Raw genomic sequence first — 14500 nt, forward strand, 5'->3', positions numbered from 1 at the left:
CTCACTCACCTCTATCCATATACTCCTTACAAAGTTTTAGAAATTCGGAGAGCTGTAAAGCACTGAAGTAAAGAAACGAGCGTAAACAAAAATATTTTATTCACAAATTGCCAAAAAAATATCTTAATTTGTATAAATTGACATGAAATAGAAACAATGGCTCTGATGGAGCATAAAACGGAATCGAGAAAACAAACATGGCAAGTTATGATCTGAGAATAAACAAAATCGAGTAGGATTTACATTTGATCATTCAGTAAGCGGGAGATTGAGGCAAGTGTTCACGTCTTTAGATGATAACAATTCGTTGTCTCTCACAAGTTTTTGCAGATTGTATTCTCGCTGGTGCTGGAAGTCGGTAACCAGCTGGCTGTACAGCACCTGAATGTTTGAATTTCAAAAAAATATTTCTGAACACACGTAAATTTCTGAACACACACCTGTTTAGCAGTCCAACGTTCACTTGGGCTCTTTTTGATCAAATTCGTAGTCACTTCTCGAACACTCAAATTCATGGAGACTGGGGGACTATACTTGCATTTTGTGACATATTCGTCACTAACGTGTCCATCTGGTAACTCGAAAGGGGTTCGGCCAACGCAGGATCGATGGAGGATCACTCCCAAAGAGAAGCAATCGAGGGCGGGAGTTTGTTTCTGTCTGGAGATGACTTCCCGGGCAATATAACCCGGAGATCCACAAATCGTTCCGTGTCTGAAATTCATATGTGAAAAAATGGAATTGAAAGAATTATGTACCTTTCGTCGGTGGCAACACCGAAATCCGAAATTTTTGCCAGTCCATTTTTATCATATAAAATGTTATCAGGCTTCAAATCTCGATGAAGTACTCCACGTTTGTGTATATAACACAATCCAGATGCCACACACTCCGTTAACCAAGCGGTTTCATTAACAGCGAGCAACATCGGCTTCTTCTTATTTAAAACATCTTGAAGCGATTCATTCATGATTTCATAGACAAAGAACACGGAAAGTTTTGTTTGGAACGCTGCGTACATGGGGACTATGTTCTTGTGCGACATCTCTCGCTGGATGAGAAGCTCACGCTCCGTCACAAACTTTTCAGTGTAGACGCTGCACCGATTGGGCATGACCTGACAAAAATAAGATTATGATTTTTCCTACAGAATATTTTTTTTACCTTCAACGCGAAATCTTTTCCAGTTTTCTTAGATGTTGCTTTGAACACAACACCAAATGATCCAGCGCCAAGAGTTCCACCGATTTCAAAGCTCTCCTCGCTTAAATGAGTGTCAAACACATTGAGTCCTTCGTTTTTCTTGGCTTCGGTTTCCCACCGAATCCGAACTTTCTCCATCTCTTTGTGTTCCACGTCTTCGAACATTCTTTTTTTTTGTTTCCGAACGGCATCTTTTAGGCGAGCCGTATGCTTCGCGTAATCTGGAACTCTGGACAAAAATTAATTTTCTGGCAATATGTTCAAAACTTACGAGAATTCGGCTGACTGCACTACAATTCCAGTCTTACAAGCGGTCACAAATGTTTTCTTGTTCAACTCATTCATGCAGAAATGACCACTCTCGTCTTTAGTTCCGTACTTGTGAAAGTACTTGGTTTTGTGTGCAGGTAAGTTCTTCGTACTGGTTATGATGGCCTGCAAATTTCTTTCTAGGTTTTTTTCTCTTTCCCATGTGCTAATTTACCTGCGCATTTTTAAAAAATCCATGAACAGCAAATGTGTCATCAGGGTTGTCCCCGGGAAGCAATCCGACAAACCACTCTCTGTCACTGTATTCCCACCTACAAGAATATTTTGCTAATTTTATGGTGTTTTTGACAGTTCTTACCGTTTTTGTGGTCTGCCTTGACCTTTCCAGGTATATAAAGAATTCGCTCCGTTGACATGTGATAGACAGTACGAAACACTACCAGTGTGACCTTGAAGACGGAGCTGTCCACCAAGATCATATTGTGTGGAGACAGGATTTTGGGATGAACCACGGATGTCGTATATTTTCCAGATTCCGTTTTTCCCAGCAGTCATAACTTCGAAGTTCTTCGATCGGAATTTCACAGAAGTTACTTCTCTGTCGGTCTGAAATACATTAGTAACTATAGAGAACTGTAAATTCAAGAAATGACCGAGATAGAATGTATTTTGACTGCCCCCCTTCCCCTACGGTACCGGTATTTTTGCTCATTCGATGAGTTTTCTCAAGACAAAATTATTCATAACGGGTTTTTTTGTGACGTGACCTCGTTTTTGAAAATTGATACTGTTCGGAAGGTGTAATTTTTTTGAAACTTTTTTTCATCAACTTTTTCATTATTTTCCCGGTTTGGTCAGAAAATGAGCTGTAAATATAATTGAAGCAAATTTCATGCAGTTTCCAACAAAAATATGAAACTAATGAAAAACTTTTTTTTGGTCCTGAAAATGGTAAAAATGTGTCACCCTCCAAAAAATGTTTTTCGAGGATGTCAGAGGTGACATTCATGTATTAGTAAAAAACTACTACTCAACTAAATGGTTTTTTATAGCAGTATAGCTACTCCCGATCTAAAATTGAAGAAAAAGATGCTTTGAAAATTTTAATTTTTTTGAAAATATGTGACATGCTGGAAATAAGTTTGAATTTCTGGCATTGAATGGATTCCTAATAAAGTCTGTTAGGAATAATGATTTTCAGTGTGTGTTTTATCAATTTTATTGAAAAAAGTACATCGCTGCTGACTTCTCTTGTGATAACACTCGTCCCTAAATTGTAAGTTTTCTCATGTGCTGGAAATTCATTTGCTCAGAGCAAACTGACTCAAAAACACAGAACAGAACAAAAGTGAAAATAACTGTTCAAAAATCAGTGTTGGGCATTTTTTAAAGAAATTACTTTTTGACTTTTGATAAAGGGGGATCACATGACATTTTTTCAGAAACTTAAAACATTTTTTTGGAAGCAACTCAAAACTGTTAATTCTGTTTGTATCCGAACAAAATGTTTTTCAAGTTTCTGAAAAAAAATTTCATGTGGTCCCCCTGATCAAAAATCGAAAAAATAATTTTTTTGAAGCCCAAAACTGAATTTTGAAGAGTTATAGTCATTTTTGTTGTGTTCTGTGCTTTTGAGTTAGTTTGCTCTAGTTTGAGAGAAGTTACGAGCAGTTGAATTTTCAGCAATTTTAGAATTTTTTGAAAGCTTGCGATTTAGGAACGAGTTTTATCACAAGATGAAGTCAGCAGCGATGTACTTTTTTAAATGAAGTTGAGTGAAGACACTCTGAAAATCATTATTCTTAACAGATTTTATTAGGAATCCATTCAATGTCAGAAATTCAAACTTATTTCCAGCATGTCACATATTTTCGATTAATGAAAATTTTCAGAGCAACGTTTTTTTCTTCAATTTTTGATCGGGAGCAGCTATACTGCTATAAAAAACCATTTAGTTGAGTACTGTTGAGTATATGTAAATTATCCAGATCAGTTGCAGTGTTTACTACGTGCATGTCATCTTTTTTTTGGAGGGTGTCACATTTTTACCATTATCAGGGCCAAAACTCTTTTTCATGTTTTATTTTTATTTTGAAAACAACATGAAATTTGCTACAATCATCTTTTCAGCTCATTTTCTGATCAAACCGGGAAAATAATGTGAAATTGATGAAAAATTCTAAACTTTTTTTTGAAAAATCTCAATTTTCAAAAACGAGGTCACGTCACAGAAAAACCCGATATGGATCATTTTGTTTCGGGAAAACTTATTGAATGAGCTTAAAAAATCGGTACCTTTGGGAGGGGCAGTCAAATTACATTCCATGTGAAACCTTTGTACTTGTTGTTTTTTACGCACCTTGAACTTGTTGACGACGGAATGAGTGTTGACGTCGTATAACAATACTACTTTGTTTGATAAATCTTCTGAGCAAAGGAGCAGTTTATTTTCTTCGCGTAGGAAATCCGAGCAGCAAATCATGGCCAAACTGGAGATTTCTTTTGATTCGACTGCCGAGTTTTCTACATCAACAGTGTATACCAAGGGCTTTGCACCTATCATGTGAATATCTGAAAACGTCATGTTTTGCCATTTCATCATACCATGCCATAGTCAATGTCCTTTTGAACTTACATAGAATGATTTTTACTGCCCCCTCTAAGGTACTAATTTATTTTTACTCGTTCGACGAGTTTTCTTAAAATAAATGAGCCACAGAGGGTTTTCCTGTGACGTGACCTTGTTTTTCAAAAATTGAGATTTTTTGAAAAATGCAGGTTTTTACGAAATTTTGGTTTCAATTATGTGTAAAACTCAAATTTTGGGCAAACCGGGAAAATAATTTATTTTAATGATGAAATTTTTTCTTCGAAAAATCGCATTTTTCGACATGTCTCAATTTTTAAAAACGAGGTCACGTCACAGAAAAATCCTATATGGATCATTTTGTCTCGGGAAAACTCATCGAATGAGCAAAGAAATCGATACCTTAGGGAGGGGGAGGGGGAGTCAAAATACATTCCATGTTAACTATAAAATTCTGTTATATTTGATCTTTCACCACGATTACCGTCCCTCAATAAACTAGTAATATCTTGAAATTTTATGCTTACATGAGAAGAAGATGGCGGATCTATCACTTTTTTAATGAATGTAAAGCATTTTAATGTTATGATATACTCTTCAACTCACGGTCTTTATCAGCATAGACGTTGACTATAGAATTAGCTCGATATGTCTCGAGAACTGTTGAGCATTCCGTCGAAAATAATGTCAGAGAGTCGGAAGTCACCGAGGCAACAACTTGTTCAGAGACAAGAGCAACATCTACGGGACAACACTCAATTCGATTCATGTTACCTAAAATTAGAAAAATGTGTACTGTCCTGCCAGAAACGTAATTTTCAAAAAACACCAATTGAAAAATCAGTCGAGAGACGAAACGGAAAAAAGTAAAACTGAAAAGTTCAGAAAAAAGAGGATTGATATGAAAGTTCAAAGATAGAAACAGATGAAATCGTAAGTTAGCAACTCTGAATTAACAGTAAAGAAGAGTGTGTAAAAGAGAAAGATAAAGTGTGAGATACAGTGAGATACACTGCTGAATACAATGACGAGGAAAACTCAAACTTCTATGAAACTCTAGAAGATGTGTATCAGTCATGCAAAAGCAGATTTAAACTGATCATAGGAAACTTGAATGCTAAAATCGGACAAAGAAAAGAAAATGAAATATTTATTTGTCCAAATTCAATGAAAAATGGAAACGATAGTGGAGAAAAACTTGTCATTCTCTGCTGAATTAACAGAGTTTTTCACATAAATTCACAGTTTGTAAAGCCGACTCACTGACGATGGACCCACATAAGTCCAGACAAAAAATACAAGTACGAGTCGAACCTCATGAAAAACGGAAACAATAGTGGAGATGGAATTCCATTACCATCAAAAGCAGCGCCCATTGTAGGCTACGAGCGAGTGTCCACACAAACTCAAAACACCAAGTTTCAGCAAGTAAAAAAGAGAGCGGCCTAGAATAGTACTAGACCCGACAGCAGCTGTGCTCATAAGGGAAACCGTGCAGTATTGCGAAGATCTAAATATTGATAAGGGCTACGACATTGTTGTGTGCCAAGTAATCATTCTAGAGGTCGACTGACGAACAACACGTGACTCTCAAAAATGAGATTCACGGACAGGTCAGATCCAAATTTGTTCCGAAACAGAGACTCTGGGTAATGTGACTTTGCCGACACCAAGAGCAAGGAGCACTGCTCGGTTGATGGGTGACTTGGAGAGAAGAATTCTACGGTTTCAGTTGTCAATCGACATACCAGATTCTTTTCAAAAATGATTTGCACGTCATGAGCTCGTTATCACTGAAGATGGTAAAAACTTGTCGTCAAGAGAGGATGTTAGTTTACTATTCGTTTGGATGAATAGACGTTCCATCGCTACGACTTGCCGCAAGAAGCGGCCGATGTCTAGAATAATCCTTTTTAAGAATACCGTGGAGTCGTCTACAATAAACTGATTTTGTCTATTCTTCCAATACAATACTTATCGATGCAGCGAACCAGAAAACCAGTTTGAAAATGCCGGCAAGAAACATCTGAAAATATCAACCGTAAATTTTTTGTTTGATATCAGGAGAGACCGGAGAAAAACTCATTTCTCGAGAAAAAAAAATCAAAATCGAATTAAACGCTTCTACTCAAACCTGGTTGAAACCAAAAAGCCAAACGTGAGAACCGCTCATCCTCAACAAACATCATTTCGCCTCCAATTTGACGAGAAAAAAACGAAAACCCTGAACTCATTCTAAAACGAGAAACCGGCAGGAGAAGACTAACTATCAGCAGACTTCTTGAAAATTGTCATTTAACTGTTTATAAACTCCTAGATTCTTACGATACCTGAAAGGATGAAAAGTTTCAACGAAATGGAAACCTTCAAAACAGCTCTGATATTCAAGCTAGGAGACACAGAGAATCTGGAAAGCTATCTTCCGATCTTCCTGCTGGGAATGCCTAAATACTCAACGGGTACATAAAACTCATGATCAAATGTTACAACAATTGATCACACCGTTTTACGATCTGGTCAGCATTCCCATTATCAGAAATGTCAGACAAGGAAACCCTATTTCACCAAATTTGTTCTCTGTCGGTCTCGAATCGACTTTCAGCGGAATGTCATGGTCACAATTGAAAAAAGGCAAAGAACACTACGATAACTCCTCTGGTATTAGAATGAACGGGAGAAATCCAATTCATCCGCTGATGACATCATTCTCATTTTGAAAACTTGAACACTTGAACGCAGAAAAAAATTTGAGGAACAAATTTGGGTCAAGTCATTAAAAACAGTCGGATAAAAACCATGCCATGACAACAATCAAGCAAATGGATGAATATGTGTTTAGGAAGACTGCTTAATACAAATAACGATCTAGAGCCTGAAACTCACAGAAGACGAAGAGCAGCATGGACAGCATTGAACAACATCAAAAACACAACAGACGCCTTGTCGTGCCCTAAAATTCGAGCCCAACTCTTCGACACCACTGTCCTCCCCGCCTTGACATCTGGATCAGAAACAAGGACGTTAACACAAGCTCTATTTGAAAGAATAAGAGTTACATACGCCGCACTCGAAAGGAAACTAGTTGGAATAATCCTCACTCAACAACGAGAAAAAAATATTCACAGGAAGACATAAGGAAGTTATCCGAAGTGAAAGATCGTTTGTATTCCTAACAAATCAAAGGAAGGGAAAGTGAGATACGTATAAATATAGAGAGGAGTGGAAAATCGATCAGCGACCGTGACCGCGACCGCGCAAGCGCACGCGCAAACGGCCATAAGTAGTGTTAGGTTGATGTTTTCGCCTTTTTACCACCCTGTCGGGACACACCCCTACCGTCTGCGTCTCACTCTCTCTAGATGTAATACTGAAAATATGGGATTATGACATAAATGTTGCAAATTTCAAGGACTTTTTGAATAAGAATTGAAACGGTGAAAAAACTTTTTTTGAGTGTGAAATTTTTAAAAAACTGACTCCAACTCAAATTTTTAACCGTTCTAATCAAATTTAACGAAACTATTCATTTTTTTCCCGTTTAGGGTAGAAAGTACAAAAGATGCAAAAAATTTTTGGGGTTCGAATTTATTTACGAGAGAAATTTTGATTTGAAACATGGACGTTCACAAAAGCCTTTTCCGAACGAGTAAGAATCACACATGCCGCACTTGAGGAAGCTCACCTCACGGAGCAACGATAGAAGAACCTTCACAGAGAAGACATAAGGAAGATATCCCAAGTGAAAGACCCTCTCGTCTTCATAACGAAACGAAACTTAGGATGGGCTGGTCATGTGATGAGAAGAAACGGTAATCGGTGGACAACGTTACTTCAAGAATGGATACCCAGGAATAAGAAGAGACCAGTAGGAAGACCACCAATGCGATGGGCCGACTCATTGAGAAAAGTAATCTCAGTGCGACAAGGAACTCAAACGATAGAACCTTGGAGAACAATCGCAAAAGATCGAAACAAATGGATAGCTGTGACCCGCGCCCACACCCCAAGTACGGATCGACTAAGTAACTAAGTAAAGTAACTAAGTAAGTAAGTACAACATGAAAAAGGAAAAAAGTAGCCACGGTTGCACCAGACTCAACCCATCACCAGACTCATCCCGATAAGTTGGATATACGTCGCTAACGTCATTTAAAATCTTCAAGAATCACAGAATTAATGTTCTTCTCATGTTTTTTTCAAATTTTTCTGTGTTGGACGTGTGAATACAAATGTCGAAATATTTTTCGTGAAGTTTGATTTCATAATTAAATTTCAGAAAATTTTTTGTGTGGTTTCTTTCAAAAATGATGAATCTTCAAAAAATTTGTCTGAAAATGTTCAAAAGTTTCCACAAAAACAATATTAATTATATGATTAAAAATATACGTTTAACACAAAGAAGTTCGTTAAAATAAAAAAACATTAATTTAGTGAGTCAAGCTAATTTAAATTAATCAATGCTAATTTTTGCACTGGGAAAGTAGAAAATAGCGTATAACGTTTTTCACAAGATCGTTTTGCAAAAACAGTATACGCATTTGAATAAGTCCATCTTAACTCGATTTCCTTTCTTAGTACGATTAGCTTCACCTATTAGTTTCAGAATGTCTTTTAAATTTTCTCCGTTCTCATCCCCTACATAAATATATCCACTGTCTTTTCTGTGGTTTTCCCGTACTTCAGCGTCACAATAGTCCGGAATCTTGCCAGGCAACCCCGCTACAAAGCAGAATCCAACTTTATCTTCATTGCGTGTATGACTTCTATCTGCGACACTGTGTCAAGTTTTATTAGGATTCAATACCCCGGCTCCCCAAGCGTTGTGACGTTAGCGACAAATATCCCATTTATCGGCATGAGTGTGGTGACGGGTTAAGTCTGGTGCAACCGTGGCTATTTTTACCCTTTTTCATCACACACATATTTGCATCCTTCCGTATTTCCTGACACCGTCTTCCGGTTCACGGCCCAGTATTTGTATGCTCCTGACATCGTACCGATTTTCTGGCAAAAAACCTTCTATATGGAGCTCACCAACTCGCTATGGTGCAACAGCAACAAATGACGCCGTTTGACATAGTTTTCCTGACCACATGCCCGAAAATTAGACAATGCTATCGATAAAAGGATTGCGAAGAGCGTCCAGAGAAAAAATCTGATCAAACTCCGCGTAGACTACACAGTAGAGGCCCTCCTGTGGAGTTTTGTCGCGAAAGTTGAGACGAGCGCTGAGTTGAGACGGTCTGGCGCACCAGCTCAAAAAGCGAGTTGTCCTGAGCGACGGGACTCAGCTCAAAACCGAATATGGTGTAGCCGCCTTCTTTGAACATTTGGGTGCTAATAGAGTTGCAGCTAAAGTTGTTTCGCGTCCCAGAGTCTCTTGTAGCTGAATGTAGGCCTCGATAAACTTGTTCTTTGTGAAATCCAGCGAGAAGGGGCGCCCCGGAACCGACATTCCACAATAGTCAATGTGAATGTCGGTTATTCCGTGTGGTTGAAAGTTGAACGGAGACTTCTCGTACGACCCATTACACGCTTCTGCGTCAACAAGGCCCAAGAAAATTCGACGCGGCATTTTACTATGCTCCGTCCAATGCCTTTGAACATTGATTGTTTGATTGAGCGCATCATTCTTTCATACATTCCTCCTTGCCAGGGGGCGTATGGCGTGATAAATTTCCACTCGATCTTTGCGTCTCCAAGAAATTTCTTCACCTCATTGTTGAAATTGCAGTTTTTTGTTGTGGTTCCTGCAATGTCTTGGAGGATCTTGTCGCCTAAGATGAAATGTGGTGCGTTATCACTGACGATAGCATTTGGTTTTCCACAGAGGCTAACAAAACGTTAAAAGGCTTTCAGAAAACAGCTTGTATCCGGTCGGACTATCAATTGGATGTGGACTAATCTTGTTGTGGCACAGATGAATAGGCATACCCAGCACGAAGCGACAGTGTTGTCTTCTTTTCGGTAGGAGATCGGACCAAAATAATCGAGTCCTGTGTGTTGGAAAGGTGCTGTTTCTTTCACTAGGAGCTCTGGCAGATCCACCATGTCTGGGTATTTGAATGGCGGCTTGTTGTATTTTTGACAGGCTACACACTTTGACAAGAGCGATTTCACTTGTTGGCAAAGATTTGGGATCCAGAATTTCTTCCTGACCTCCGTCATCGTATGCTGTTCATTGCAGTGAGAGAACTGTGGGGGGGAGTTTGGCACCATTTTTCTTGTACAGTAGCGAGCATAAGTGAGTACCCCTAGATACTTTTATGTGTAACTCAGCTGAATCATGTCCGTTTTGCCTAAACTTTTTTTTGAAAGAAGCCAAAATATTGAGCAATACGAATAAATGTTTTTTGAAAAACTTTCATCACTGATTTTTTTGATAATCGATTTTTCCTGATCTTGATTTGAAAATTCGAAAAAAAACTTTTTATTTTTCTCTTGGAGTTATTGAGTTTTTTGTTTTGAAATGTTGGAAAATGATCAGATAAACAAAAAATTGTGATGAATTGGCTTCTCAACTCCTGAGCATCGTGCTAGTGCTCCAGAAGTCAAAAGTAGTGTCCTCGGAAAAATCTTCATAACTCATCAAAAAATGTTTCAAATTAGCCAAAACATGCACCATAAGACGTGTCTTCTGTTTTTTCTACAAACCAACATCAAAAAATTACAGATTAAGAAAAAATAATTTTTCTAATTTTTTTCGCTAAAAATTTTTTTAATTCCTATTTTTTCTCAATTTCTGGTATTTTCTGGATGAAAAACAAACATAACTTTCAAATATTGCATGCAAGATGCTTTATCACACATAATAAAACACATTTATGTGTTCCTTGTTTGTGCTGTAGTCAGAAAATACCAGAAATTGAGAAAAAATAGGAATTTAAAAAATTTTTAGTGAAAAAAATTAGAAAATTTATTTTTTCTTAATCGTGATTTATGTTGGTTTGTAGAAAAACACAAGACACGTCTTTTGGTTCATGTTTTGGCTGATTTGAAACCTTTTTTGATGAGTTATGAAGATTTTTCCGAGGACATTACTTTTGACTTCTGGAGCTCAAGCACGATGCTCAGGAGTTGAGAAGCCAATTCAACCCAATTTTTGTTTATAGCACATATAACACTGCCGGTTGGCTCACCCATCAATTACACAAAACCGGTAGATCCCTATATCTAATGACTTATTTCTAAAAACGAACTTTATTTGACAAGGAGCCAACTTGAGTACTGGCAGCTCCAGAAGGAGCACATCCAACACTGCCGGCTGGCTCTAACTAGGATTCCCTTAATTTGGCAACATTTTGGCTTGAATAAGTCAACATTTTGGCTTGAATAACTAAAATCAGGTATTTTATGAGGTAAAACTAAGATTCCTCAGTTAATTTGGCCTCATTCTGTCTGTGTTTCGGCGGTAAAGTAGTTTAAAAAGCGTTGAATATTACGAACGTATCCATTTTGGAATATCTCTGCCAGAAAAGAAGTTATAAAAGTCAACATTTTGGCTTGAATAACTAAAATCAGGTATTTTATGAGGTACAACTAGGAGTCCTCAGTTAATGTGGCCTCATTCTGTCTGAATTTCGACGGTCAAGTAGTTAAAATAGCGCTGAATCTAATGAACGTTACCGTTTCGCGATATCTCTGCTAGAAAAAAAGTTATTAAAGTCAACATTTTGGCTTGAATAACTAAAATCAGGTACTTTGTGCAGTTAATTTGGCCTCATTCTGTCTGAATTTCAACACCATCCGCCGGACAATAAACTTTTCTGCAATTGATTAAGGTTTCCTCTCAAGTCCCCAGTGATAGCGACCTTATAAAAGCTTTCAAAGTGTTTCAGAAATTTTTAGATGATTCGAGTACCTTCGAGAAACTTCTGATAGCTTCCAGAACCTCTCGAAATATTTTAGAAATGAGCAGAAAAGTTCCAGTCGCTTTCTAAATCTTCTAGAAGCTTCCAGAATCTTGCAGAAGTTTCCAGTAGGAGTCCAAACAACTTATTAGGCATTTTTGAAACAGTTAATTTCTGAAAACCTGTTAAAAAGACAACTGAAAATTCATAAATCTCTTTTATTTCGGACATTCACAAGTAAGGAGCATTGCTCAGTATCGATACCATCAAGTTGAGTGTGGGGAAAATTCAGATCAAGTAAAGTAAGACATAAAATACACTTTTCAAGTAGAAAGATCATTAGAGTTTAAAAAAGGACTACAGAAATACAGAAGAGAGGAAATATACACCGAAAGAAAGAATGCAACTAGAAGAGGTACCACGTGTCAGCTTCCAAGCTGAGTCTGAGGGGCTCAATTGCATTCGTCACCGGCAACACCTCGAGGATGGAATCCTTGATTTCTTCGTAGTTGGGAAAATCAATATCATCGTTCTCGGAGATGGCTTCAAAAAAGTATTCCATCCACTGTGCACATTCTGGCAGAACTCCGGTTGGCGCACGGAACTGAAAAAATATTGAATTAATTTTTTTCAAGAATTTGTAAAAAGTATAACTCACGAGCTCTCGCTTGATTTTGTCTCTATGTGTTCTATTCTTTAAGTACTCAGGGTCATTGTAACCAGATGCGAAAAGAACCGCGTAGGAAAGTTGGCGGACGTCATCCATTGGACCGTGATCTTCTCCCATATCAACATTCGGTGTTGCGTGAAAGCGATTCGCCAAGCGGTAGTCGTCGTCTGGTTCCATAATCCTTTGTCCCTCCTCATTTCTGTATTGGCGTGCTTGCCCGTAATCGCAGATGATCAGATAAACGCTGTTATCGTTGGAGCGTGGATGTGACACAATGATATTATTGAGTTTGATGTCTCGATGCACAATACCACGTGTATGAATCTCCTCGAGAATTGTAACCAGCTGATACAACATCTTGTGGAGAGTGGATTTTTGGAAAGATTTTGTTGGGTTTCTTTCCTGAAGAGTCTTGAGATTTGGTCCTTCCAAGGACATGCCTGAAAGAAATGACATAAGTTTCAATTAATTTGTAGACTGCTCACCAATTACCCAAAGGGTTTCGTTGCTGTTGTGCATGATCAATGTTGGAACTCCGCGTATTCCTTTCAGCTTCTCCATAGTTTTCCACTCGTTTTCGTATCCACGGAACTTATCACTGACTTTCAAGCAAATTGTTTCACTTCCGCTGATTGCCTTATACGTTGCACCATACGAGCCGTAGCCAATGATTTGAGTCAAATGATACCCGGCAATAGTTTTTCCGGTCATATTGCGCAGAGCAGGGTTGAAAGGCATTGCGCTGTAAAAACAAGAAATTCATAGGTTTTGCACCACATTTGAGAGATCAATTTAAAGGATTGGGCTGGGACTCTCCTAAATTTATCACAAATTAAAAAAAGTCGAACCGAAAGATTTGGCTCTTAATTTCACCCACAAAAGCGCTCAAGTTGGACAACAGCTTTTTCCAATTTTTCGAAAAATTGTTGATTCCCTGGCTCTTGATGCCGAATGATCTATATACTTGACTTCATTTTTATTAGAAAATGTACCCTGTGTCCTAGTCTACCTACATAAAATAGAAATATTCCTATTTTCCTCTTAAGATTCCAAATTTGAACCTGGCACCGAGCGTTTCCCACAATGCAAAGTTTGACCCCCTGACCCAATTCCCACAGTAAAACTAATAAAAATATTGGAGTATGAAAGAACTGCTTTAGAGCTGACAACTCCGTTTTGAAACTTTTTTAGTATTCCTCCGTTACCTATTTTTCTGCGCGCAGAAAAAATGCGGTTTTTGGGAATATTACGTCACATTTAAAATATGAATTGGAAGAATTGGACTGCGACTTTTTTCCAGATTTGCCCTACATTTTAAAAATAGGTCAAATTAAAAGATTTGACTTTTAAATCCACGCGCAAAAACGCTAAAGTTGGAAGAAAAAAATTTTCCAGTTTTTCGAAAAATTATCAAATTTCCCTGGCTCTAGCGGCTAAATGACCTACATTCTTGACCAAAATTTAAAATATAAAATGTAGCCCGCGTCTTATTCTATCCATCTGGTAAAAAAAATTTCCATTTTCCTTTCTTAAGTTGCCTAATTTGGGCCTGGCACCGAGCTTGTTTTTCACTCAGAGGTGCAAAGTTTGACAGCGCACACTGACCCACTTCTCAAAGTACAGCTAATGAATCTATTGAAACATGATAAACCTACTCTAGAGCTACCAAATGAAGTTTGTAAATTTCTTAATATCTTTCTTTAACCTACTGTTCTGCGCGCCTAAAAATTGCAATTTTCGTGATTTTTCCTAAAACAAGCTGCGTTGAGGGAGCCAGGACCGGCTACTGGCCTCTTTTCTAAAAATTTTATAAGACTTTTCTGGTAGCCCTAGGCTTGTTCTACAAACTCCACTGAATATTATCCCAGCATATGACCCAGCTCCTCCCAAAAAAAGACCCAAAATCCACAAAAAACTCAC

General features: G+C 37.9%; 2 protein-coding genes across 2 annotated transcripts; both read right to left on the reverse strand.

The window, feature by feature from the left end:
• Positions 1 to 249: 249 nt before the first annotated feature.
• On the reverse strand, positions 250 to 4829 carry GCK72_022056 (uncharacterized protein; the record flags this gene model as incomplete). Its single annotated transcript, XM_053734624.1, has 9 exons — positions 250 to 381; positions 441 to 714; positions 759 to 1117; positions 1165 to 1432; positions 1475 to 1638; positions 1688 to 1784; positions 1832 to 2079; positions 3833 to 4044; positions 4667 to 4829. 9 exons carry the CDS (start codon positions 4827 to 4829, stop codon positions 250 to 252), a joined length of 1917 nt encoding a protein of 638 aa, XP_053578190.1.
• A 7487-nt stretch (positions 4830 to 12316) lies between these two features.
• On the reverse strand, positions 12317 to 13318 carry GCK72_022057 (uncharacterized protein; the record flags this gene model as incomplete). The annotated part of the gene is made up of 3 exons (XM_053734625.1): positions 12317 to 12514; positions 12569 to 13020; positions 13066 to 13318. The coding sequence occupies 3 exons, from the start codon at positions 13316 to 13318 to the stop codon at positions 12317 to 12319; spliced, it is 903 nt and encodes a 300-aa protein (XP_053578191.1).
• Positions 13319 to 14500: the final 1182 nt, after the last annotated feature.

The sequence above is a fragment of the Caenorhabditis remanei genome, chromosome X (genome assembly GCF_010183535.1).
Source record: "Caenorhabditis remanei strain PX506 chromosome X, whole genome shotgun sequence".
Taxonomy (NCBI): domain Eukaryota; kingdom Metazoa; phylum Nematoda; class Chromadorea; order Rhabditida; family Rhabditidae; genus Caenorhabditis; species Caenorhabditis remanei.